This window comes from Mustelus asterias, chromosome 20 (genome assembly GCF_964213995.1).
Source record: "Mustelus asterias chromosome 20, sMusAst1.hap1.1, whole genome shotgun sequence".
Classification (NCBI taxonomy): Eukaryota; Metazoa; Chordata; class Chondrichthyes; order Carcharhiniformes; family Triakidae; genus Mustelus; species Mustelus asterias.
The window spans coordinates 81,618,172-81,644,114 of NC_135820.1; the positions used below are offsets into that span (position 1 = coordinate 81,618,172).

Here is a 25,943-nt window from a genome sequence, read left to right on the forward strand (position 1 = left end):
TAACTGCCATCATGGGATTTGAACTCACATCTCTCCGGATTACTGATCCAGTAATATAAATAAACATTTAGTTACAGTACCCTCTCTGGTACATGACTGGATCTAATTGCCAAGCCTGTCCTTGCTGCCGACTGGTGTGGAGTTTCTTACCCTGGGAGGGGATGGTGTCCTCTGAGCACGATGGTGTGGTGGTCTGGGTACTGTAACCGCTAGAACAATGCAGAGAGTCCCGGCTGCTCCTCTGAGCGTCCACATTCATCCCCTGACTCAGGGTTAAGGCCAGGTGTTCTCGAGCGCTCATCTCTCCGACCTGTGGCTGCAATATACACAGTAATATCACTCAGTGGGCCAGCATTGGACTGGCTGGGAGCAGTGAGAATCGACAGGAATTAAAATACACAATGTTAAACATCAGTCACATCAGCCATGATCTTATTGAATGGCGGAGCAGGCTCGAGGGGCCAGATGGCCTACTCCTGCTCCTAGTTCTTATGTTCTTATTAACCCCACTGCCAATAAGCTATCCTGTCCTGTAGGTGTGAGTTATGGGTCTTGTGGCACAGTGGGTATGTCCCTGCCTCTGAGCCCCATTCCAGGATTGATAGCTAAGGAAGATGCCTTTATAACTTGGCCAAATTATCAGCCTGTGAATTCTCCAATACACCTGGCAGCTGGAGAATTCCGTGCTCTGTCACACTGCTGAAGGCAAAGACAAACCACTGCAGTACTTTGCTGAGTGAAGCTAGACCGACATGAAGCAAATGGCAGCCCATGGTCATGATACGTGAAAAAGAGAGAGACCCTCTTCACCCGAGTAAAGTCAGCAGTGAGGTGCTCAGTTGGTAGCTCACACACAGAAACCTATTGGTTCGAATCCCACACCAGTCTTAAAGAAGGGCAGGGGAGTTCTCCCCAGTATCCTGGCCAACAATTTTTTCTCAATCAACATCACAAAGAAACATATTATCTGGTCTTTATCACCTTGCTCTTTGTGGGATCTTGCTGTGCACATTGACTGCCACGTTTGCTACATCACAACAGTGACCATACTTCAGAGAGTATTTAGTGAAACACTCTGGGATGTCCTGAAGCGGTGAAAGCTGCTACAGAAATGCAAGTTATTTTTCATTGGGATACCTTGCAGGCAGCAGTTGCTGCTGTGAATGCTGGTCTGTCCGTGGCCTGTGAGTACACGCTGGCCTCCACTGGTGTTTGGCCTCCATTTTCTCCAATCAGTTGATAAGACGACGCTTCCTTCAGCTGGAGGCTGTTGGCCGGCTGTTCCGTTGGTGCTAACTTCGCCCAGTCCTGGTTTAAAAATAAACCAATTGTTTAATCATTTTTCAGATACGATATTCTGAATATTCTGTTGGGTAAATGGTCCTAAAAATTATTTCACATCTAGGATGGAATTGGTCTTGTATCTTTGCCAGATATGGATACACATCACAGCTCTGAGATCTCGGGGCTATGAAACTGAATATGGGTTTGATCTCAGGTGATTGTTCAGAGATACAGAACCCCCTTTTTCCTGTTAATCACTATTTTTATTGCCATTTGGAAAGTCCTTCTTGCTCTTCACTGATGCTAAACTGCAATTTTTCCAATTCCACTATCTCACCCCAAAGGTTAGTCTGGAGTTCATCTCCCCGGGATATGAAAGCCAGCTAGAGTACACTCCCAATCTTTGAAACACAAGGCAAGACAAGCCACATTTACACAGCCACTCCTCCTGATTTAACCTTCTGAATCCTGGGAATCTAGCTGATTTTTGACTTTCCTCAAATACAGAGACAAGGAACAGATCCCATCAGAACCCAGACACAACACTGAGGTTCTCCTGATCAACACAAGAGATGCTGACTTTGCTTGGTAAGCACTCCAGGACTGCGCTTCCGACTGGAATCCGTTCTGCGTTTTCCTAACATTTTCCCAATATCTCTGCAGACACAACCCAGTGATGGTAAACTCACAGTTAGAACCAACCAATCAGCAATCTGCTGAAGGAATACTTGTTAAAAAAATCTGAACAAATGAATTTAAAATGTAAAGACTGCAGTCGACAAGATAAGACATTACCCAGTCACCACAAACACAGTTCAAATCCCATTTTTCCAATCCTACTCTTTCCTACAAGTAGCTTCCTCTGGAGAGGGGATGAGTATGGTTACTCATATTGCTACATACTGCTCTTTTCCCGTGTTCTTGGGTTAACTACCCTCACTTCTCCATGTCTGCTATCTCTCCAGGGGGAGATGGTGTGTGGTAGGTAGTGCAAGTGGTAAAGTTACTGGACGAGCAACTCAGAGACCACGAGCTCAAATTTCACCAGGATCGTTTGACAAACTGAATTCAGTTTTTTTTAATCTGCACATAAAAAGCTGGTAAGAGTGTGACCAGGAAGCATCTGGAGTGTTGGGAAAACCCTAAATGCTTCAATAATCATCTTTAGAAAATAGAATGAACCAACCTATACGTGATTCCAGTCCCACACCAACATAAAAAGCACTTAATTACATCAAAGCTGCTACAATGGACTGCAGCAGTTCAAAAAGGCAGCAGCTCACCACCAACTTGTCAAGAAAACCATGATGAGCGATAAACACTGGCTTCGACAATGGCGAAAATCTCAAAACACTGACTTGGAGATTCAGGTGCAGATTGAAATGTCATGGACAGGTACTGAAGATCAGCACTATTGGAATTCTGGCCTCTATCTAAAGGAACAGAATGCCAGGAAGCAGATGCCAGGCTCCAGCTGGTCAAAGCTCTTTACACCGGTTTACACCGTTCCTGGAGTTATTGAGAGTTCCAGCCGGCTGGAAAATTCCGGCAAAAATATTTCAAGGTAGAAATGTTTTCTAAGACTAGGGGACTTTATTTCTGTCTCAACTCACTCGATGGGGTAAGTCCAGTTGCAGATAATTTCTAGGAGAGATTATGAGCTTTTATAGGCAGATCTTTCAGGAGCGAAATTAGGAAAGGCTTAGGAAAGACTCTACAGCATTGTAGAAGTTTGGAACTCTCTTCTGCACACAGCAGCTGATTCGGAGTCAATTTTAAATTAGAGATTGGTAAGATTTCGGTTAACCAAGGTATTACTGGATTAAGGGGGGCTTATGGAGTTAGGCAGGGGTCAGCCATGATGTGATTGAATATCAAGATCCTCCTGTTTCCATAACATAGAACATAGAACAGTACAGCACAGAACAGGCCCTTCGGCCCACGATGTTGTGCCGACCTTCATCTGAAACCAAGATCAAGCTATCCCACTCCCTACCATCCTGGTGTGCTCCATGTGCCTATCCAATAACCGCTTAAATGTTCCTAAAGTGTCTGACTCCACTATCACTGCAGGCAGTCCATTCCACACCCCAACCACTCTCTGCGTGAAGAACCTACCTCTGATATCCTTCCTATATCTCCCACCATGAATCCTATAGTTATGCCCCCTCGTAATAGCTCCATCCACCCGAGGAAATAGTCTTTGAACGTTCACTCGATCTATCCCCTTCATCATTTTATAAACCTCTATTAAGTCTCCCCTCAATCTCCTCCGCTCCAGAGAGAACAGCCCCAGCTCCCTCAACCTTTCCTCATAAGACCGACACTCCAAACCAGGCAGCATCCTGGTAAATCTCCTCTGCACTCTTTCCAGCGCTTCCACATCCTTCTTATAGTGAGGTGACCAGAACTGCACGCAATATTCCAAATGCGGTCTCACCAAGGTCCTGTACAGTTGCAGCATAACCCCACGGCTCTTAAACTCCAACCCCCTGTTAATAACAATCCACATTTTCCTAAAATTAAGTATTCCACACATATGAAGGCTCTCCGATAAATCCTTTAAACTCCTGATCCACAGTAAGAGATCCACGTGCCAACTCCTGGCTTCTACTAAATGACCATCCCTAAACTCCCATTCCCCATTTAGCTAGTCCTTGTTGCTAGTCCTGGTGTCTTCAGAAGGGAATCAACTGAATTCCATTGCAAACTCTGTAATTAATGTCACCCCAGGCTCACCCAGCGTAAGAAGCTGCTATTTGTTAAATTTGTTGAGTGAGACAGACACTGATGAGCTTGTATTTATGAGCTGTGAGAAGGTGGTGGGTCTTCTCATTGGGGTTGTGACAAATGTTCTTTCCTAGAATTTTAGAATGGTACAGCAATGGAGGCCATTCAGTAAATGACGTTTCTGCTTTGTCCAGGGAGTCAGAGGTTTACAGCATGGAAACAGGCCCTTCAGCCCAAATTGTCCATGTCGCCCATTTTTTAACCACTAAGCTAGTCCCAATTGCCTGCGTTTGGCCCATATCCCTCTATACCCATCTTACCCATATAACTGTCTAAATGCTTTTTAAAAGACAAAATTGTACCCGGCTCTACTACTACCTCTGGCAGCTTGTTCCAGACACTCACCACCCTCAAAAATTGCTCCTCTGGACCCTTTTGTATCTCTTCCCTCTCACCTTAAACCTATGCCCCCTAGTTTTAGACTCCCCTAACTTTGGGAAAAGATATTGACAATCCAGCTGATCTATGCCCCTCATAAGGAGATCACTCCTAAGCCTCCTACGCAACAGGGAAAAAAGTCCCAGTCTACGAGCCTGGTTGAGTTCTTTGAAAATGTGACCAAACACATTGACGAAGGAAGAGCGGTGGATGTGGTCTATATGGACTTCAGCAAGGCGTTCGATAAGGTCCCCCATGCAAGACTTCTTGAGAAAGTGAGAGGGCATGGGATCCAAGGGGCTGTTGCCCTGTGGATCCAGAACTGGCTTGCCTGCAGAAGGCAGAGAGTGGCTGTGGAGGGGTCTTTCTCTGCATGGAGGTCAGTGACCAGTGGAGTGCCCCAGGGATCTGTTCTGGGACCCTTGTTGTTTGTCATTTTCATAAATGACCTGGATGAGGAAGTGGAGGGATGGGTTGGTAAGTTTGCTGACGACACCAAGGTAGGTGGTGTTGTGGATAGTTTGGAGGGATGTCAGAAGTTGCAGCGAGACATAGATAGAATGCAAGACTGGGCGGAGAAGTGGCAGATGGACTTCAACCCGGATAAGTGTGTGGTGATCCATTTTGGCAGATCCAATGGGATGAAGCAGCAGTATAATATGAAGGGTACCATTCTTAGCAGTGTAGAGGATCAGAAGGACCTTGGGGTCCGGGTCCATAGGACTCTTAAATCGGCCTCGCAGGTGGAGGATGCGGTCAAGAAGGCATACGGCGTACTGGCCTTCATTAATCGAGGGATTGAGTTTAGGAGTCGGGAGATAATGCTGCAGCTTTATAGGACCCTGGTTAGACCCCACTTGGAGTACTGCGCGCAGTTCTGGTCACCTCATTACAGAAAAGATGTTGAAGCCATTGAAAGGGTGCAGAGGAGATTTACAAGGATGTTGCCTGGATTGGGGGGCATGCCTTATGAGGATAGGTTGAGGGAGCTTGGTCTCTTCTCCCTGGAGAGACGAAGGATGAGAGGTGACCTGATAGAGGTTTACAAGATGTTGAGAGGTCTGGATAGGGTAGACTCTCAGAGGCTATTTCCAAGGGCTGAAATGGTTGCTACGAGAGGACACAGGTTTAAGGTGCTGGGGGGTAGGTACAGAGGAGATGTCAGGGGTAAGTTTTTCACTCAGAGGGTGGTGGGTGAGTGGAATCGGCTGACGTCGGTGGTGGTGGAGGCAAACTCGTTGGGGTCTTTTAAGAGACTTCTGGATGAGTACATGGGATTTAATGGGATAGAGGGCTATAGATAGGCCTAGAGGTGGGGATGTGATCGGCGCAACTTGTGGGCCGAAGGGCCTGTTTGTGCTGTGGCTTTCTATGTTCTATGTTCTATCCAGCCTCTCCTTATAACTCAAACCATCAAGTCCAGGTAGCATCCTAGTAAATCTTTTCTGCACTCTTTCTAGTTTAATAATATCCTTTCTATAATAGGATGACCAGAACTGCACACAGTATTCCAAGTGTGGCCTTACCAATGTCTTGTACAACTTCAACAAGACGTCCCAACTCCTGTATTCAATGTTCTGACCAATGAAACCAACCATGCCGAATGCCTTCTTCATCACCCCGTCCACCTGTGACTCCACTTTCAAGGAGCTATGAACCTATACTCAGATCTCTTTGTTCTATAACTCTCGCCAATGCCCTATCATTAACTGAGTAAGTCCTGTCCAGATTTGATCTACCAAAATGCATCACCTCACATTTATCTGAATTAAACCCCATCTGCCATTCGCCAGCCCACTGGCCCAATTGACCAAGATCCCGTTGCAATCCTAGATAACCTTTTCACTGTCCACTATGCCAATCTTGGTGTCATCTGCAAATTTACTAACTATGCCCCATAAATTCTCATCCAGTTCTAGACCGAGCACCGATCCCCGAGGCACACCGCTGGTCACAGGCCTCCAGTTTGAAAAACAACCCTCTTTGATGCGGCACATTTGACAAGGTGCTGCACCAAAGACTGCTACATAAGATAAAGGTGCACAGTGTTACGGGTAAATGTATTAGCATGGAGAGAGGATTGGTTAACTAACAGAAAACAAAGAGTGGGGTAAATGGGTGTTTTTCTGGTTGGTGATCAGTGACTAGTGGTGTGCCTCAAGGATCAGTGTTGGGACCGCAATTGTTTATGATTTACATAGATGGTTTGGAGTTGGGGACCAAGTGTAGTGTGTCAAAATTCGCAGATGACACCAAGAAGGGTGGAAGAGCAAAGTGTGCAGAGGACGCTGAAAGTCTGCAAAGGGATATAGATAGTCTAAGTGAGTGGGCGAGGGTCTGGCAGATGGAGTACAATGTTGGTAACTGTGAGGTCATCCATTTTGGTAGGAATAACAGCAAAATGGACTATTATTTAAATGGTAAAAAATTGCAGCATGCTGCTGTGCAGAGGGACCTGGGTGTCCTTGTGCAGGAATCTCAAGGAGTTGGTTTGCAGGTGCAGCAGGTAATTAAGAAGGCAAGTGGAATTTTGTCCTTCATTGCTAGAGGGATGGAGTTTAAAAACAGCGAGATTATGTTGCAGCTGTATAAGATGCTGGTGAGGCCACACCTGGAGTACTGTGTACAGTTTTGGTCTCCTTACCTGAGAAAGGATATACTGGCACTGGAGCGGGTGCAGAGGAGATTCACTAGGTTGATTCTGGAGTTGAGAGGGTTGGCTTATGAGGAGAGACTGAGTAGACTAGGGCTATACTCATTGGAATTCAGAAGAATGAGGGGAGATCTTATAGAAACATATAAGATTATGAAAGGAATAGATAAGATAGAAGCAGGGAAGTTGTTTCCACTGGCAGGTGAAACTAGAACTAGGGGGCATGGCCTCAAAATAAGGGGAAGCAGATTTAGAACTGAGTTGAGGAGGAACTTCTTCACACAAAGGGTTGTGAATCTGTGGAATTCCCTGCCCAGCGAAGCAGTTGAGACTACCTCAGTGAATGTTTTTAAGGCAAGGATAGATAACTTTTTGAACAGTAAAGGAATTAAGGGTTATGGTGTGCGGGCGGGTAAGTGGAGCTGAGTCCACGAAAAGATCAGCCATGATCTTATTGAATGGTGGAGCAGGCTCGAGGGGCCAGATGGCCAATCCTGCTCCTAGTTCTTATGTTCTTATAACCACCCTCTGTCTTCTGTCATCAAGTCAATTTTGTATCCATTTAGATACCTCACCCTGGATCCCGTGAGATTTCACCTTATGCGACAACCTACCATGCGGTACCTTGTCAAAGACCTTGTTAAAGTCCATGTAGACAACGGCGACCACACTGCCCTCATCTACCTTCTTGGTTACCCCTTCAAAAAACTCATCAAATTCCTGAGACATGATTTTCCACTCACAAAGCCATGCTGACTGTCCCTAATCAATCCTTGCCTCTCTAAATGTCTGTAGATCCCGTCTCTCAGAATACCTTCTAACAACTTACCCACTACAGATGTGAGGCTCACTGGCCTGTAGTTCCCAGGCTTTTCCCTGCAGCCCTTTTTAAACAAAGGCACAACATTTGCTATCCTCCAATCTTCAGGCACCTCACTTATGGCTGTCGATGATTCAAATATCTCTGCTAGAGGACCGACAATTTCCTCTCTAGCCTCCCACAACGTCCTGGGATACATTTCATCAGGTCCCGGGATTTATCTACCTTGATGTGCTTCAAGACTTCCAGCACCTCCTTCTCTGTAATATGTACACTCCCACCTCGTACTAAGTTGATCTTTCTCTTCACCCTAGCTATGACTATAACACTACATTATGCACTCTCTCCTTTCCTTCTCTATGAACGGTATGCTTTGTCTGTATAGCACGCAAGAAACAATACTTTTCGCTGTATACGAATACATGTGACAATAATAAATCAAAGTCAAATAAAAAAGACATCGCTATTTATTTCCCCAAGTTCCCTAACATTCATGTCTTTCTCAACAATAAATACCGGTGAGAAATATTCATTTAGGATCTCAACCATCTCTAACGGATCTGCACATAGGTGACCTTGTTGATCCTTAAGGGGCCTTACTCTCTCCCTAGTTACTCTTTTGCCCTTTATGTATTTGTAGAAGCTCTTTGGATTCTCCTTTGCCTTATCTGCCAAAGCAATCTTGTGTCCCCTTTTTGCCCTCCTGATTTCTCTCTATACTCTTCAAGTGATCCACTTGATCCCAGCTGCCTATGCATGCCATATACCTCCTTCTTCTTTTTGACCAGGGCCTCCATATCCCAAGTCATCCAGGGTTCCCTACTTCTACCAGTCTTGCCCTTCACTCTGAAAGGAATGTGCTTATCCTGAATTCTGGTTAACACACTTTTGAAAGCCTTCCACTTACCAGACGTCCCTTTGCCTTCCCACAGACTCCCCCAATTAACTGTTGAAAGTTTCTGCCCGATATCATCAAAATTGGCCTTGCCCCAACTTAGAATTTTAACTTTCGGGCCAGACCTATCATTCTCCATAGCTATCTTAAAACTAATGGAATTATGGTCACTGGTCCCAAAGTGATCCCTCACTAACACTTCTGTCACCTGCCCTTCCTTATTTCCCAAGAGGAGGTCAGGTTTTGCCCCCTCTCTAGTCAGGCCATCCACATACTGAATGAGAAATTCCTCCTGAATACACTCAACAAATTTCTCTCCATCCAAGCCTCTAATACTGTGGCTGTCCCAGTCAATGTTGGGAAAGTTAAAATCTCCTACTGTTACCACCCTATTTTTCTTGGAGCTACCTGTAATCTCCTTACATATTTGCTCCTCAATTTCCCGCTGACTCTTTGGGGGGCTGTAGTACAACCCTTCTTATTTCTCAGTTCTAAGCATATTGACTCAGTGGGCGAACCCTCGGATATATCCCCTCTCAGTACTGCCGGGATGTTTTCCCTAATCAAAAACGCAACTCCCCCATCCTTTCTTACCTCCTGTTCTATCTTTCCTATAGCATCTGTACCCTGGAACATTGAGCTGCCAGTCCTGTCCCTCCCTTAGCCATGTTTCAGTAATTGCTATAATATCCCAGTCCCACGTACGCATCCATGCCCTGAGTTCATCTGCCTTGCCCCTCAGGCCTCTTGCATTGAAGTAAATGCAGTTTAATCTGGACTTCCCTTGCTCTCTGTCCTGCTTTCTCAGACCATCTGTCCAGTCGTGTTTTGTACACTCTCCCTGTGTTTTATTTCTCTTAGCCTTCCTGGACCCATTTACTGAGTTCTCCACAGTCTCTGTACTGTGGCCCTTTTTGATTTTTGACTTTGGTTTCTCTGCCTTTCACTATTTCCCTGACTGCCTTTTGTTTCTGTCCCCACTTTACTTCCCTCTGACTTCATGCATCGGTTCCCATCCTGCTGCCACATTAATTTAAACCCTCCCCAACAGCACGAGCAAACACTCCCCCTAAAACATTGGTTCCAGTCCTGCCCAGGTGCAGACCGTGAGATTTGTACTGGTCTCACCTCCCCCAGAACTGGTTCCAATGTCCCAGGAATTTGAATCCTTCCCTCTTGCACCATCCCTCAAGCCACGTATTCACCTTAGCTATCCTGACATTCCTACTCTGACTAGCACGTGGCACTGGTAGCAATCCTGAGATTACGACCTTTGAGGTCCTACTTTTTAGTTTAAATCCCGACTCCCTAAGTTCAGCTTGTAGGACCTCATCTCGTTTTTGACATATATCGTTGGTGCCTATATGCATCACGACAGCTGGCTGTTCACCCGCCCCCTCCAGAGTACCTTGCAGGCGCTTCAAGACATTCTTGACCCTTGCACCAGGGGAGACCTGGAGTTTCATTTACATCTGCAGGAACGCCTGTCTATTCCCCTGACAATTGAGTCCCCTATCACTATAGCTCTGCCCCTCTTTATCCTGCGCTCCTGTGCAGCAGAGCTAGCCACGGTGCCATGAACCTGGCTGCCACCACCTTCCCCTGGTAAGCCATCTCGCCCAACAGTATCCAAAATGGTATATCTGTTTTGGAAGGAGATGACTGCAGGGGATCCCTGCACTGCCTTCCTACTCTTCCTCTGTCCGGTGGTCATCCATTCCCTATCCCTCTCAGTAATGTTTATCTGTGGTGTGACCAACTCACTGAACGTGCTATCCACGACTTCCTCAGCATCGTGGCTGCTCCAATGTGAATCCTTCACGGAGCTGATGAACAAAGATCATTTTCCTGTGTGCTACATAAGACTACAACCATCAGAGGATTGGTGCTGGCCTGACACAGGCTCAATGATTAGAGCCACTGCACTCAACTCTTACTGAACTCATATCCAACTTTAGATCAAGGCAGGAAGGAGATCTGAAACCAAGAGGTTCTGGTGGAAGCCAGTTTAGCAGAGGACCAGATTATTGGCGAGTGGCTTGGGCTGGGATCAATGTTGTCGAGCTACAGTGGATATGCCAGCCACTATGACTAACCTCCAGTGGGAGCACGCTGACTGCATTATCAAGCAGTTACTGCACAGCAGAACTAACAGGTTTATACTGTGGGAAAGTGAGGGTAAAGAGACACAGCCAGCACAGTGTCTATATTGAGCGGCTTCAGGAGGTGGTGGGCTTGTCATGCACATCTTGCATTATCCAAGACATTCTGTCCACTAATACAGACTGAGGAATATGGAACAGGGATGATTCCAACCACCCCCAGGGATGTTTCTAGGATCAATGTACAGGTATCAGCAAGCAGCAAAATTACAGAATCTAACACCCCGAATCATCACATCACCATCTGCAGAAATCTTATATCCTTAATTTATAATCCGTCACTTCAACCAGTTCAATTACCATCAACTGACAGACCAGTCCCCACCAGTACTGAACCCCAGTGTTATACAGTGACAGACCCGTCACCACCAGTACTGTACCCCAGGGTTATACAGTGACAGACCCATCACCACCAGTACTGTACCCCAGTGTTATACAGCGACAGACCCGTCCCCACCAGTACTGTACCCCAGGGTTATACAGTGACAGACCCGTCACCACCAGTACTGTACCTCAGTGTTATACAGTGACAGACCCGTCCCCACCAGTACTGTACCCCAGGGTTATACAGTGACAGACCCGTCACCACCAGTACTGTACCTCAGTGTTATACAGTGACAGACCCGTCCCCACCAGTACTGTACCCCAGGTTATACAGTGACAGACCCATCCCCACCAGTACTGTACCCCAGTGTTATACAGTGACAGACCCGTCCCCACCAGTACTGAACCCCAGTGTTATACAGTGACAGACCCATCCCCAGCAGTACTGAACCCCAGTGTTATACAGTGACAGACCCGTCACCACCAGTACTGTACCTCAGTGTTATACAGTGACAGACCCGTCCCCACCAGTACTGTACCCCAGGGTTATACAGTGACAGACCCATCCCCACCAGTACTGAACCAGTGTTATACCGTGACAGACCAGTCCCCACCAGTACTGTACCCCAGTGTTATACAGTGACAGACCCGTCCCCACCAGTACTGTACCCCAGTGTTATACAGTGACAGACCCGTCCCCACCAGTACTGTACCCCAGTGTTATACAGTGACAGACCCGTCCCCACCAGTACTGTACCTCAGTGTTATACAGTGACAGACCCATCCCCACCAGTACTGTATCCGAGTGTTATACAGTGACAGACCCGTCCCCACCAGTACTGTATCCCAGTGTTATACAGTGACAGACCCGTCCCCACCAGTACTGTACCCCAGTGTTATACAGTGACAGACCCGTCCCCACCAGTACTGTATCCCAGTGTTATACAGTGACAGGCCCGTCCCCACCAGTACTGTACCCCAGTGTTATACAGCGACAGACCCGTCCCCATCAGTACTGTACCCCAGTGTTATAGTGACAGACCCGTCCCCACCAGTACTGTACCCCAGTGTTAGTGACAGACCAGTCCCCACCAGTACTGAACCCCAGTGTTATACAGTGACAGACCCGTCACCACCAGTACTGTACCCCAGTGTTATACAGTGACAGACCCGTCCCCACCAGTACTGTACCCCAGTGTTATACAGTGACAGACCCATCCCCACCAGTACTGAACCCCAGTGTTATACCGTGACAGACCCGTCCCCACCAGTACTGTACCCCAGTGTTATACAGTGACAGACCCGTCCCCACCAGTACTGTACCCCAGTGTTATAGAGTGACAGACCCGTCCCCACCAGTACTGTACCCCAGTGTTATACAGTGACAGACCCGTTCCCACCAGTACTGTACGCCAGTGTTATACAGTGACAGACCCATCCCCAGCAGTACTGTACCCCAGTGTTATACAGTGACAGACCCGTCCCCACCAGTACTGTACCCCAGTGTTATACAGTGACAGACCCGTCCCCACCAGTACTGTACCTCAGTGTTATACAGTGACAGACCCGTCCCCACCAGTACTGTACCTCAGTGTTATACAGTGACAGACCCGTCCCCACCAGTACTGTACCTCAGTGTTATACAGTGACAGACCCATCCCCAGCAGTACTGTACCCCAGTGTTATACAGTGACAGACCCGTCCCCACCAGTACTGTATCCCAGTGTTATACAGTGACCGACCCATCCCCACCAGTAGATCCCAGTGTTATACAATGACAGACCCGTCCCCACAGTACTGTATCCCAGTGTTATACAGTGACCGACCCGTCCCCACCAGTAGATCCCAGTGTTATACAATGACAGACCCGTCCCCACAGTACTGTACCCCAGTGTTATACAGTGACAGACCCGTCCTCACCAGTACTGTACTCCAGTGTTATACAGTGACAGACCCGTCACCACCAGTACTGTACCCCACTGTTATACAGTGACAGACCGAATCCCACCAGTACTGTACCTCAGTGTTATAGTGACATCCCGTCCCTACCAGTACTGTACCCCAGTGTTATAGAACACACGGTCATCTGATGCAGTAGAAGCTGATTTGCTGAATTCAACAACTTCAGATGATTTGCTCTGCCCCACCTCGACCTTTTGTTTTCGTTCTATTTTATTTAATTTTTTACTGTTCTCTACCTTTTATTTTGTCTTTCTTCATTTTTCTTCCCCGCCTCCACTTTACGCCCCTTCCCTTATCTTTTCTCCCCCTTTGCTTCTTTTCTAAATCTTACCTCTGTCCCATCCATTCCCCCCCCCCGCCGTCCCATCCATTCACCCCCCCGCCGTCCCATCCATTCACCCCCCACCGTCCCATCCATTCACCCCCCACCGTCCCATCCATTCACCCCCCACCGTCCCATCCATTCACCCCCCACCGTCCCATCCATTCACCCCCCACCGTCCCATCCATTCACCCCCCACCGTCCCATCCATTCACCCCCCACCGTCCCATCCATTCACCCCCCACCGTCCCATCCATTCACCCCCCACCGTCCCATCCATTCACCCCCCACCGTCCCATCCATTCACCCCCCACCGTCCCATCCATTCACCCCCCACCGTCCCATCCATTCACCCCCCACCGTCCCATCCATTCACCCCCCACCGTCCCATCCATTCACCCCCCACCGTCCCATCCATTCACCCCCCACCGTCCCATCCATTCACCCCCCACCATCCCATCCATTCACCCCCCACCGTCCCATCCATTCACCCCCCACCGTCCCATCCATTCACCCCCCACCGTCCCATCCATTCACCCCCCACCGTCCCATCCATTCACCCCCCACCGTCCCATCCATTCACCCCCCACCGTCCCATCCATTCACCCCCCACCGTCCCATCCATTCACCCCCCACCGTCCCATCCATTCACCCCCCACCGTCCCATCCATTCACCCCCCACCGTCCCATCCATTCACCCCCCACCGTCCCATCCATTCACCCCCCACCGTCCCATCCATTCACCCCCCACCGTCCCATCCATTCACCCCCCACCGTCCCATCCATTCACCCCCCCCCACCGTCCCATCCATTCACCCCCCCCACCCACCTTTATCTGTCACAGCTTCTCTGCCATTTGGCCATTCACATCCATTATTCTCTCTGTGGGCTGCCATTATCAGTCTTTTCCCTGGTTTCTGTGGCTATGACTCATCTTTCATTCCCTCCCCCTGCAGTATAAATATCTCACACTTTCTCTGCCTTTTAGTTTTGACAAAGGGTCGTCTGGACTCGAAACGTCGGCTCTTTTCTCTCCTTCCAGATGCTGCCAGACCCGCTGAGATTTTCCAGCGTTTTCTCTTGTGGTAATTTATTTGTTGAATTCCTCCCTGTTTCAGTCTGGGCTCCAGCAGTTTCTGCTTGGGTGGAGTCAGGTACTGCAGGGAATTCGGGGTTAAATCGACCTCCTTGACTCGTTTCAGTCACCTCTCCTGCTGCAGAAATCCATTCCCTTGATATTCGTTCTCCAATTTGGTTTGGAGTTTAGCCATTTCTTGCTGCCCGGGAGATTGGCAGATTTCTAGTGGAATGTGTCCACTCCCCACCCACTCACTCAGCCCCCTCCCCCCTCACTCAGTCCCCTCACTCAGCCCCCAGCCCCCTCGCTCAGCCCCCTCCCCCCTCGCTCAGCCCCCTCCCCCCTCGCTCAGCCCCCTCCCCCCTCGCTCAGCCCCCTCCCCCCTCGCTCGCTCAGCCCCCTCCCCCCTCGCTCGCTCAGCCCCCTCCCCCCTCGCTCGCTCAGCCCCCTCCCCCCTCGCTCGCTCAGCCCCCTCCCCCCTCGCTCGCTCAGCCCCCTCCCCCCTCGCTCGCTCAGCCCCCTCCCCCCTCGCTCGCTCAGCCCCCTCCCCCCTCGCTCGCTCAGCCCCCTCCCCCCTCGCTCGCTCAGCCCCCTCCCCCCTCGCTCGCTCAGCCCCCTCCCCCCTCGCTCGCTCAGCCCCCTCCCCCCTCGCTCGCTCAGCCCCCTCCCCCCTCGCTCGCTCAGCCCCCTCCCCCCTCGCTCGCTCAGCCCCCTCCCCCCTCGCTCGCTCAGCCCCCTCCCCCCTCGCTCGCTCAGCCCCCTCCCCCCTCGCTCGCTCAGCCCCCTCCCCCCTCGCTCGCTCAGCCCCCTCCCCCCTCGCTCGCTCAGCCCCCTCCCCCCTCGCTCGCTCAGCCCCCTCCCCCCTCGCTCGCTCAGCCCCCTCCCCCCTCGCTCGCTCAGCCCCCTCCCCCCTCGCTCGCTCAGCCCCCTCCCCCCTCGCTCGCTCAGCCCCCTCCCCCCTCGCTCGCTCAGCCCCCTCCCCCCTCGCTCGCTCAGCCCCCTCCCCCCTCGCTCGCTCAGCCCCCTCCCCCCTCGCTCGCTCAGCCCCCTCCCCCCTCGCTCGCTCAGCCCCCTCCCCCCTCGCTCGCTCAGCCCCCTCCCCCCTCGCTCGCTCAGCCCCCTCCCCCCTCGCTCGCTCAGCCCCCTCCCCCCTCGCTCGCTCAGCCCCCTCCCCCCTCGCTCGCTCAGCCCCCTCCCCCCTCGCTCGCTCAGCCCCCTCCCCCCTCGCTCGCTCAGCCCCCTCCCCCCTCGCTCGCTCAGCCCCCTCCCCCCTCGCTCGCTCAGCCCCCTCCCCCCTCGCTCGCTCAGCCCCCTCCCCCCTCGCTCGCTCAGCCCCCTCCCCCCTCGCTCGCTCAGCCCCCTCCCCCCTCGCTCGCTCAGCCCCCTCCCCCCTCGCTCGCTCAGCCCCCTCCCCCCTCGCTCGCTCAGCCCCCTCCCCCCTCGCTCGCTCAGCCCCCTCCCCCCTCGCTCGCTCAGCCCCCTCCCCCCTCGCTCGCTCAGCCCCCTCCCCCCTCGCTCGCTCAGCCCCCTCCCCCCTCGCTCGCTCAGCCCCCTCCCCCCTCGCTCGCTCAGCCCCCTCCCCCCTCGCTCGCTCAGCCCCCTCCCCCCTCGCTCGCTCAGCCCCCTCCCCCCTCGCTCGCTCAGCCCCCTCCCCCCTCGCTCGCTCAGCCCCCTCCCCCCTCGCTCACTCAGCCCCCTCCCCACTCGCTCACTCAGCCCCCTCCCCACTCGCTCACTCAGCCCCCTCCCCACTCGCTCACTCAGCCCCCTCCCCACTCGCTCACTCAGCCCCCTCCCCACTCGCTCACTCAGCCCCCTCCCCACTCGCTCACTCAGCCCCCTCCCCACTCGCTCACTCAGCCCCCTCCCCACTCGCTCACTCAGCCCCCTCCCCACTCGCTCACTCAGCCCCCTCCCCACTCGCTCACTCAGCCCCCTCCCCACTCGCTCACTCAGCCCCCTCCCCACTCGCTCACTCAGCCCCCTCCCCACTCGCTCACTCAGCCCCCTCCCCACTCGCTCACTCAGCCCCCTCCCCACTCGCTCACTCAGCCCCCTCCCCACTCGCTCACTCAGCCCCCTCCCCACTCGCTCACTCAGCCCCCTCCCCACTCGCTCACTCAGCCCCCTCCCCACTCGCTCACTCAGCCCCCTCCCCACTCGCTCACTCAGCCCCCTCCCCACTCGCTCACTCAGCCCCCTCCCCACTCGCTCACTCAGCCCCCTCCCCACTCGCTCACTCAGCCCCCTCCCCACTCGCTCACTCAGCCCCCTCCCCACTCGCTCACTCAGCCCCCTCCCCACTCGCTCACTCAGCCCCCTCCCCACTCGCTCACTCAGCCCCCTCCCCACTCGCTCACTCAGCCCCCTCCCCACTCGCTCACTCAGCCCCCTCCCCACTCGCTCACTCAGCCCCCTCCCCACTCGCTCACTCAGCCCCCTCTCCACCCGCTCACTCAGCCCCCTCTCCACCCGCTCACTCAGACCCCTCCCCGCTCACTCAGACCCCTCCCCGCTCACTCAGCCCCCTCCCCGCTCACTCAGCCCCCTCCCCGCTCACTCAGCCCCCTCCCCGCTCACTCAGCCCCCTCCCCGCTCACTCAGCCCCCTCCCCGCTCACTCAGCCCCCTCCCCGCTCACTCAGCCCCCTCCCCGCTCACTCAGCCCCCTCCCCGCTCACTCAGCCCCCTCCCCGCTCACTCAGCCCCCTCCCCGCTCACTCAGCCCCCTCCCCGCTCACTCAGCCCCCTCCCCGCTCACTCAGCCCCCTCCCCGCTCACTCAGCCCCCTCCCCGCTCACTCAGCCCCCTCCCCGCTCACTCAGCCCCCTCCCCGCTCACTCAGCCCCCTCCCCGCTCACTCAGCCCCCTCCCCGCTCACTCAGCCCCCTCCCCGCTCACTCAGCCCCCTCCCCGCTCACTCAGCCCCCTCCCCGCTCACTCAGCCCCCTCCCCGCTCACTCAGCCCCCTCCCCGCTCACTCAGCCCCCTCCCCGCTCACTCAGCCCCCTCCCCGCTCACTCAGCCCCCTCCCCGCTCACTCAGCCCCCTCCCCGCTCACTCAGCCCCCTCCCCGCTCACTCAGCCCCCTCCCCGCTCACTCAGCCCCCTCCCCGCTCACTCAGCCCCCTCCCCGCTCACTCAGCCCCCTCCCCGCTCACTCAGCCCCCACCCCGCTCACTCAGCCCCCACCCCGCTCACTCAGCCCCCACCCCGCTCACTCAGCCCCCACCCCGCTCACTCAGCCCCCACCCCGCTCACTCAGCCCCCACCCCGCTCACTCAGCCCCCACCCCGCTCACTCAGCCCCCACCCCGCTCACTCAGCCCCCACCCCGCTCACTCAGCCCCCACCCCGCTCACTCAGCCCCCACCCCGCTCACTCAGCCCCCACCCCGCTCACTCAGCCCCCACCCCGCTCACTCAGCCCCCACCCCGCTCACTCAGCCCCCACCCCGCTCACTCAGCCCCCTCCCCGCTCACTCAGCCCCCTCCCCACTCACTCAGCCCCCTCCCCACTCACTCAGCCCCCTCCCCACTCACTCAGCCCCCTCCCCACTCACTCAGCCCCCTCCCCACTCACTCAGCCCCCTCCCCACTCACTCAGCCCCCTCCCCACTCACTCAGCCCCCTCCCCACTCACTCAGCCCCCTCCCCACTCACTCAGCCCCCTCCCCACTCACTCAGCCCCCTCCCCACTCACTCAGCCCCCTCCCCACTCACTCAGCCCCCTCCCCACTCACTCAGCCCCCTCCCCACTCACTCAGCCCCCTCCCCACTCACTCAGCCCCCTCCCCACTCACTCAGCCCCCTCCCCACTCACTCAGCCCCCACCCCACTCACTCAGCCCCCACCCCACTCACTCAGCCCCCACCCCACTCACTCAGCCCCCACCCCACTCACTCAGCCCCCACCCCACTCACTCAGCCCCCACCCCACTCACTCAGCCCCCACCCCACTCACTCAGCCCCCACCCCACTCACTCAGCCCCCACCCCACTCACTCAGCCCCCACCCCACTCACTCAGCCCCCACCCCACTCACTCAGCCCCCACCCCACTCACTCAGCCCCCACCCCACTCACTCAGCCCCCACCCCACTCACTCAGCCCCCACCCCACTCACTCAGCCCCCACCCCACTCACTCAGCCCCCACCCCACTCACTCAGCCCCCACCCCACTCACTCAGCCCCCACCCCACTCACTCAGCCCCCACCCCACTCACTCACTTTCTGTGGAACTGAACAGGATGAAGAAACAGAAATAAAACCAGGAGAAACTGACAAAGATCCCACAGAAAGAAGAAAGGAAAATGTCCCTGAAGGCTGGGCTGGAGAAACTGATAGAGCTAACAATTAATTAGTGCCACTAGTTCCAGTCAGACCGATGCTGGTCCATCCATTATCATTATCAAACAGCTCAGCAACGTGTGTGTGTCACATCCTCCTGCCAACTCCCTTCACTCCACTGACTGCTTCAGCCTCCACTCTCTGAAAATACCCTCAGTCACCCCCAACCCCGCTCCTCGTCATTATCCTCTCGCCTCCCCATCCTCTAAAGTGTGCTGGGCTCCTAAAGCGAAAGGAGCCACAAGGGGAATAGGAAGATCCCAGCCAGATATGACACAGCACCCATCACGCCCCATCCCGACATGTTACCACAAGCTCTGTTCTAGTTATTCCTGCTCCATAGTTACACAAGCTGGGAGGAAGCCAGTCCCCCGTGCTTCACTCTGACCCTCCCTCAGCACCCATCACTCAAACCTGGCTTGGAACAGGCTGTTATCACCTTGCTGGTTGCTGCCCACAGCCCAGTCTTGGAGCCAGAGCAGAGAGAAGTGGGAGAGCTGCATTCGCTAAACGACCTCCAAGCTTCGGAAGCCTCGGAGGATGCGGAACTGGTAGACGTCTGCAGGTTAAACCAATAATTAAAGCAAAAAATAGGAAAGAGAGAAAGGGAGGAAGAGAGAGAGAAAGGAAGGAGAAAGATTAGAAATCATAATCGTATACATGTATTCTGTTAAAGCCTTTGAACGTCCAGGAATAGCCTGCAGCAGCTGAGTGAATGACGGTGGCAGCAATACACAGGTATAGCATGGAATAAATCGTCACTGCACAAACACACATGCACACGCACACACACGCACTCAACCACTATCCCCAGAAACCTCCCCCCTACCCCGTAACCCCTCCCCACTCCCCCCCCTAAACCTCCCTTCCCTCCCCACGCCCCTGGAGATCAGGGAGCTGCTGAAAGTGCTTGCCAGGTGGAGAAAGTTTGTCTGCACTCTCGCCTGTCTTTCAAGGTGGCACATGTAAAGCACCACTGGGATGGGGGGGGGCTAACCTAGGAAGGGGTTTGGATTTGAGGAGGGGTGTTATCTGAAGCAGGGATGGGGGCGAGATGGTGGAAGAGTGTATGGGAGGGTCTATATTGACACAGAAGGTGCATCGCGGACCCTGCTGAGGATTCCAGATTCAATCTGGAACAGATCAAATGTCATTTCCCTTTGGGATCCTGGGCAAATTCAACATTCTCTCTTCCACCTTCTTCCGTCGGGAAAAAGATACAAAAGTCTGAGGTCACGTACCAATCGACTCAAGAACAGCTTCTTCACTGTTGCTGTCACTTTTGAATGGACTTACCTTGCATTAAGTTGATCTTTCCCTACACTCTAGCTACGACTGTTTCCTTCTCTGTGAATGGTATGCTTTATCTGTATAGCGCGCAAGAAACAATACTTTTCACTGTATGTTAATACATGTGACAATAATAAATTAAATCAAAAATTATTTGAGCCGCCTCAGTGAAAGGAATTTCACTCATTTTAAATGCCCTCGTTATTAAATGTTTATCTTCTCTTTAAACAATCCATTCTGGAGAGCGGAGCTCCAACTTGTCCACATGCTTTCATTATCACCCCTAACCCAGGGATCCTCCGACACTCATCCCGCTGCCCCTGGTGAACCGCCCACGGGCTCCAGATCAGCCTCATTGCACAGGCCAAGTCACAACAAGGGTCATCTTCAGAACTGGACTGGAGGGTGAGAAATAATTCACCAGGGCACACTGAGGTCATCCAGTCCCCATTCTGAGGTCACACACTTCCTCGATTTTAATATTCAATATTCATAATTAAATAACAAACAAGCTGGCAACCAGAGAACCAGCTGAGCAGAGGAGATGCACAGTATTAACAGCACAGAAACAGGCCATTCGGCCCAACTGCAATGTGCTAGTGTTTCTGTTCCACACCAGCCTTCTCCTGTCACCAGCCTTCTCCTGTCCCTCTTCACCTCACCCTATCAGCATTTTCTTCTATTCCTTCCTCCCTCTTGCATTTATCCAGCTTCCCCTTGTATGTATCCAGACTATTCATTGTAACCACTCCCTGTGGGAGTGAGATCCACATTCTCACCACTCTCTGGGTAAAGAACTTTCTACTGGATTCCCGATTGGATTTACTGATGACTGCCTTATATTTATGGCCTCCAGTCCTGATCTTGCTCTTATGTGTTTTGCTGAAGGGCTGGGAGATAAATTAAGGCAGGCACTACATTTTCAATATATTATACTTACCCACCTATTTAGTATTTGAGGAGCACCTTCTTGTGTGCTATATCTTGAAGCTGTCATTTTGTATTGAAATGACATAGCAAACCTCATTTGTACCATCACAGCAACAAGCGGGTGGAACTGCTGTGAAATACTTGGCAATCAGCGTTACTCTAATGCAGCAGTCGGAGAGTTTTATGCGACGTCTCTGACAGATACATCACATCGCATCCAAAACAGTAAAGGGGTCTCCAGACACCTGCTCCAGACATGAATAAACACTATTTAAACTCAATAAACTAGCCACGTTGGTACAACTCTCCTCATATAGGATTATAGAATGTTCCAGCACTGAAAGAGGCCATTCAGCATCGTGCCTCTACCAATTCTCACTGCTCACTTCCCAGGATCCTATCCTGCACCTTTTACATTTCTCTATTCCAAATACTTATCAACCTCTCTCTAAGCTGTTTCAGCCTTTATTGCAAGCGAATTGGAATACTGTATGTGGTTTTGGTCTCCACATTTAAGAAATGTATTGGAGACAATGCAGCCAAGATTCACCATCATAGAATCCCTTCAGTGAAGAAGGAGGCCATTCGGTCCATCGGGTCTGCACCACCTCTCAGACAGAACATCCCACCCAGGCCTTATTCCTATAACCCCACATATTTACCCTGCTAGTCCCCCTAACCCACACATCCTGGGACTCTGAGGGGCAATTTAGCAAGGTCAATCCACCTAACCCGTACATCTTTAGAATGAGGGGAGAAACCGGAGCACCCGGAGGAAAAACCACGCAGACATGGGGAGAATGTGCAGACTCCACACAGACAGTGACCCGAGGTTAAACTGGTCCCTGGGATGAGGGGGTGTCCTATGATGCGATACTGAGTAAATTGGGTTTATATTGTTTGGAGTTTAGAATAATGAGATGATCTCATTTAAAGCTACAAGATTCTGAAGAGTTTGATGGGGTGGATGCTGAGAGATTGTTTCTGCTGGTCAGAGAATCTAAACCATGGGGGACAGTCTCAGGATAAGGAGCTGGTCATTTAGGACTGAGGTGAGGAGAAATTTCTTCAAAGATTTGTGAATCTTTGGAATTCTTGACCCCAGGGGGTAGTAGATGCTCCATCGGTTAATGTATTTCAGGCTGGGGTAGACTGCTCCATCGGTTAATGTATTTCAGGCTGGGGTAGACAGCTCTCTCAGGAAATCACGGGATACAGGCAGCTGGTCAGAGAGTGGAGTTGGAGATGAAGCTGGGCAGCATGGTGGCACAGCGGCTAGCACTGCTGCCTCACAGCGCCAGGGACCCAGGGTGGCTCGGTAGCACAGTGGTTAGCACTGCCGTCTCACAGCGCCAGGGACCCAGGGCGGCTCGGTGGCACAGTGGTTAGCACTGCCGTCTCACAGCGCCAGGGACCTGGGTTCAATTCCGGCCTCGGGTCATTGTCTGTGTGGAGTCTGCACGTTCTCCCCGTGTCTGCGTGGGTTTCCTCTCACAGTCCAAAGATGCGCAGGTTAGGTGGATTGGCCATGGTAAATGCGTGGGCTTATAAGTGGGGGTACGGGGAAGGGGTGGGGTGGGCCTGGGTTACATGCTCTTTTGGAGAGTTGGTGCAGACTCGATGGACCGAGTGGCCTCCTTCTGCATCCTAGGGATTCCATGGTTCTATCAGCCAGGATCAGATTGAACGGTGGAGCAGGTTTACTCCGGCTCCTATTCCTCCTGTTCTTGTGCAACACAAATAAATTTCTTTGAGGCCTTTATTCCAGCAAGACTCAGACATCGGGGCCACGAGACCGGGAGCAGACACCATGACTGACTGCACAATAAGAGGGCGGCCGAGATGGAGTGAGATTCCATTCTTACCTGGCTGGTCACATCAGCTGTTGACGCTGATGGGGTTTGTATATGAAGCGTTTCCATCGATGGGGAAGCAATTTCGAAGTTGGGAATACTGGGGTGTCTTCCTGAAGATTGAGGGTACAGGCAAGTGCTGCAGGAATGGGAGATAAAGGAACGTGGTTAGTTTTCCTTCATACCGCTTGTCCGATTATCATGGCTGAATATTCCTGCTCAGATACTAATCACTCCATCACTTCCCTTCCCTTTGATTGTGCTGATGTAATAATACCCAGCTGTGCTCAGAGAGCCCTGCACCTTGCTGAGTGTCACAGCACACTGCAGTTTAATGAACCTCACATACCCTTTACAACTGACATAGATAAAATGTCAACTCCGTAGGATATCACCAAGGTGAAAAATAGCAGGGAAGATCAAACAAGGAGTAGTTTTAGCTGCAACCAAGCCTAGCTTAGCTTCCGGATTTGGAGGAATTTCACGGGTGGAGAGAGAGAGGGAGAGAACACAGTCTGGGTGCAAGGGGAGTAAGAATGTGGAGAAAAGCAGACAAAGGGAGCGACTACAGACCAGTGCTGGACTAAGAAACAGACACAGAAAAAACACAAGCGAGCACAGCAGACTGCCCACCTGCTTACTGTCCCTCGCCGGGAGTGCGAGCTGCTGGGAGAGGAGGGAGGAGTGTGATAGGTGTAGTTATAATCATCCGTCACCTTCAAATCCAAGATCACCTGTCAAAAAAAAGAGAACACAGTCAGAAACTCCGGCTGATCATCAAGAAACAGAGACACGTTCCCAGGGTGAGCAATAGGAAGGCTAACAGATTCACTGAAACACTCCTGGAAATAAACGGGACTTTAAATTCAAATCTGCTGAGTGAGCTGCCCAGTTTCTTTCAAACAACTTGTTTCTCGTTATCATTGCCCTGGATAAAAGTTCTGTTACACTCCAAAGAATATTTGAACTAACATAAATTTAAAAATAACACTTGTTTGCTCAGGCCCATTCCCTCATGTCTGCAGTCAGAACCTTCTCCCAACAGCAGCAGTTCAAATCGTACTGACCTCATTTTTACAAATTCATTCTGGGGATGGGAGGGTCACTGGTGAGACCCCACATTCATCCCTAATTACTCCACACGATGGTGGTGGCTCTCTCTGAATCAACTGAGTGGCTCGCTAGGCCATTTCAGAGGGCAGGGTCTGGGCGTGGTCTGGAACCACATAAAAGCTGGATAAAGGCGCCAGCTTTCCTTTCCTAAAGGACATGACTGAAGCTGTTGGGGTTTTAATAACAATCAAACACCTCTGGGATTGCTACTACCAAGAGCATCAGCATTGAGATTTGGAATCGTGTTCCCTGGATTATTACTCTGGTAACAGGATCACTGTACCCAAGAGACCTAAACAAGTTACTGTGTGACGTCCCTTCAGCCTTATGTTCAAATCCCTCCGTGACATTGTCTCTCTCCATCTCTAATCTCCTGTCCCTTTGAGATACCTGTGCTCATCTAATTGCACCCCCCTTCCCATCCGCCCCCCCAGTTTTAAAAAATTCATTAATGGGATGTGGGTGTCGCTGGCTGGGCCAGCATGTATTGCCCATCCCTAATCGCCTTTAAACTGAGTGGTTAGCTGGACCATTTCACAGGGCAGTTAAGAGCCAACCACATTGCTGTGGGTCTGGAGTCACAGGTAGGCCAGACCGGGTAAGGACGGCGGACTTCCTTCCCTGTTGGACATTAGTAAAGCTGTGAAAAGTCACTGACCTGTTCACTGGCAGGGGGCAGTTTCTGGGGTTCAGCAGTCAGGTTCGTCAAATCTTCCAGAATAGTTTGTAAGTGTGTAACCTCTCCGAGCATTCCAATCTCCTCGCCCTGTGTTTGGAAGGTGTTCAGGGAAGAGAAATGGATATTTAACAATAATCAACTGGATATTTTTATGAACTAAAACTCATTCCATTAATGAGAGAATATTTCACAAGAGCTCAGCATCATTACAACTCAAGGAGACACACTGTGAATTAAATCAGCAGCAGCTCCATGGATATCCGCGATTCGGATCCCGACCAACACTATTGACCCGGTCTCTAAATCCCCGAGTCTAGAAGATAACAGGGTGACAGAGTGCCGCGGGGTTATAAATCAGCGACATATCGGAGGGACAGAACGGGGCAGGGGTTAAGGGGAATTATAAATCAATGGGATGTTGGAGGGAGATGGAGTACAATGTTGGTAAATGTGAGGTCATCCATTTTGATAGGAATAACAGCAAAATGGACTATTAGTTAAATGGTAAAAAATTGCAGCATGCTGCTGTGCAGAGGGACCTGGGTGTCCTTGTGCAGGAATCTCAAGGAGTTGGTTTGCAGGTGCAGCAGGTAATTAAGAAGGCAAATGGAATTTTGTTCTTCATTGCTAGAGGGATGGAGTTTAAAAACAGCGACATTATGTTGTAGCTGTATGAGGTGCTGGGTGAGGCCACACCTGGAGTACTGTGTACAGTTTTGGTCTCTTTACTTGAGAAAGGATATACTGGCACTGGAGGGGGTGCAGAGGAGATTCACTGGGTTGATTCCGGAGTCGAGAGGGTTGGCTTATGAGGAGAGACCGAGTAGACTGGGACAATACTCATTGGAATTTAGAAGAATGAGGGGAGATCTTATAGAAACATATAAGATTATGAAGGGAATAGATAAGATAGAAGCAGGGAAGTTGTTTCCACTGGCGGGTGAAACTCGAACTAGGGGCACGGCCTCAAAATAAGGGGGAGCAGATTTAGGACTGAGTTGAGGAGGAACTTCTTCACACAAAGGGTTGTGAATCTGTGGAATTCCCTGCCCAGTTAAGCAGTTGA

The 25,943-nt window shown here is 51.9% G+C and overlaps 2 protein-coding genes across 2 annotated transcripts in view; one reads left to right on the forward strand and one right to left on the reverse strand.

Annotated features, from left to right (window-relative positions):
* LOC144508694 (CMP-N-acetylneuraminate-beta-galactosamide-alpha-2,3-sialyltransferase 2-like) overlaps positions 1-25,943 on the forward strand; it is a 556,023-nt gene that overhangs the window by 56,835 nt on the left and 473,245 nt on the right. The window lies entirely within an intron of this gene.
* The window catches only part of mtss1 (MTSS I-BAR domain containing 1), a 138,957-nt gene that overhangs the window by 13,514 nt on the left and 99,500 nt on the right, over positions 1-25,943 (reverse strand). Inside the window, exons 8-13 of the mRNA XM_078236090.1 lie at positions 24,857-24,964; positions 23,719-23,819; positions 23,098-23,224; positions 19,452-19,571; positions 1,138-1,308; positions 151-316 (exon numbers count right to left, since the gene is read on the reverse strand). Of these exons, the coding sequence (XP_078092216.1) occupies positions 151-316; positions 1,138-1,308; positions 19,452-19,571; positions 23,098-23,224; positions 23,719-23,819; positions 24,857-24,964 (793 nt within the window). The remainder of the gene's footprint in view (positions 1-150; positions 317-1,137; positions 1,309-19,451; positions 19,572-23,097; positions 23,225-23,718; positions 23,820-24,856; positions 24,965-25,943) is intronic.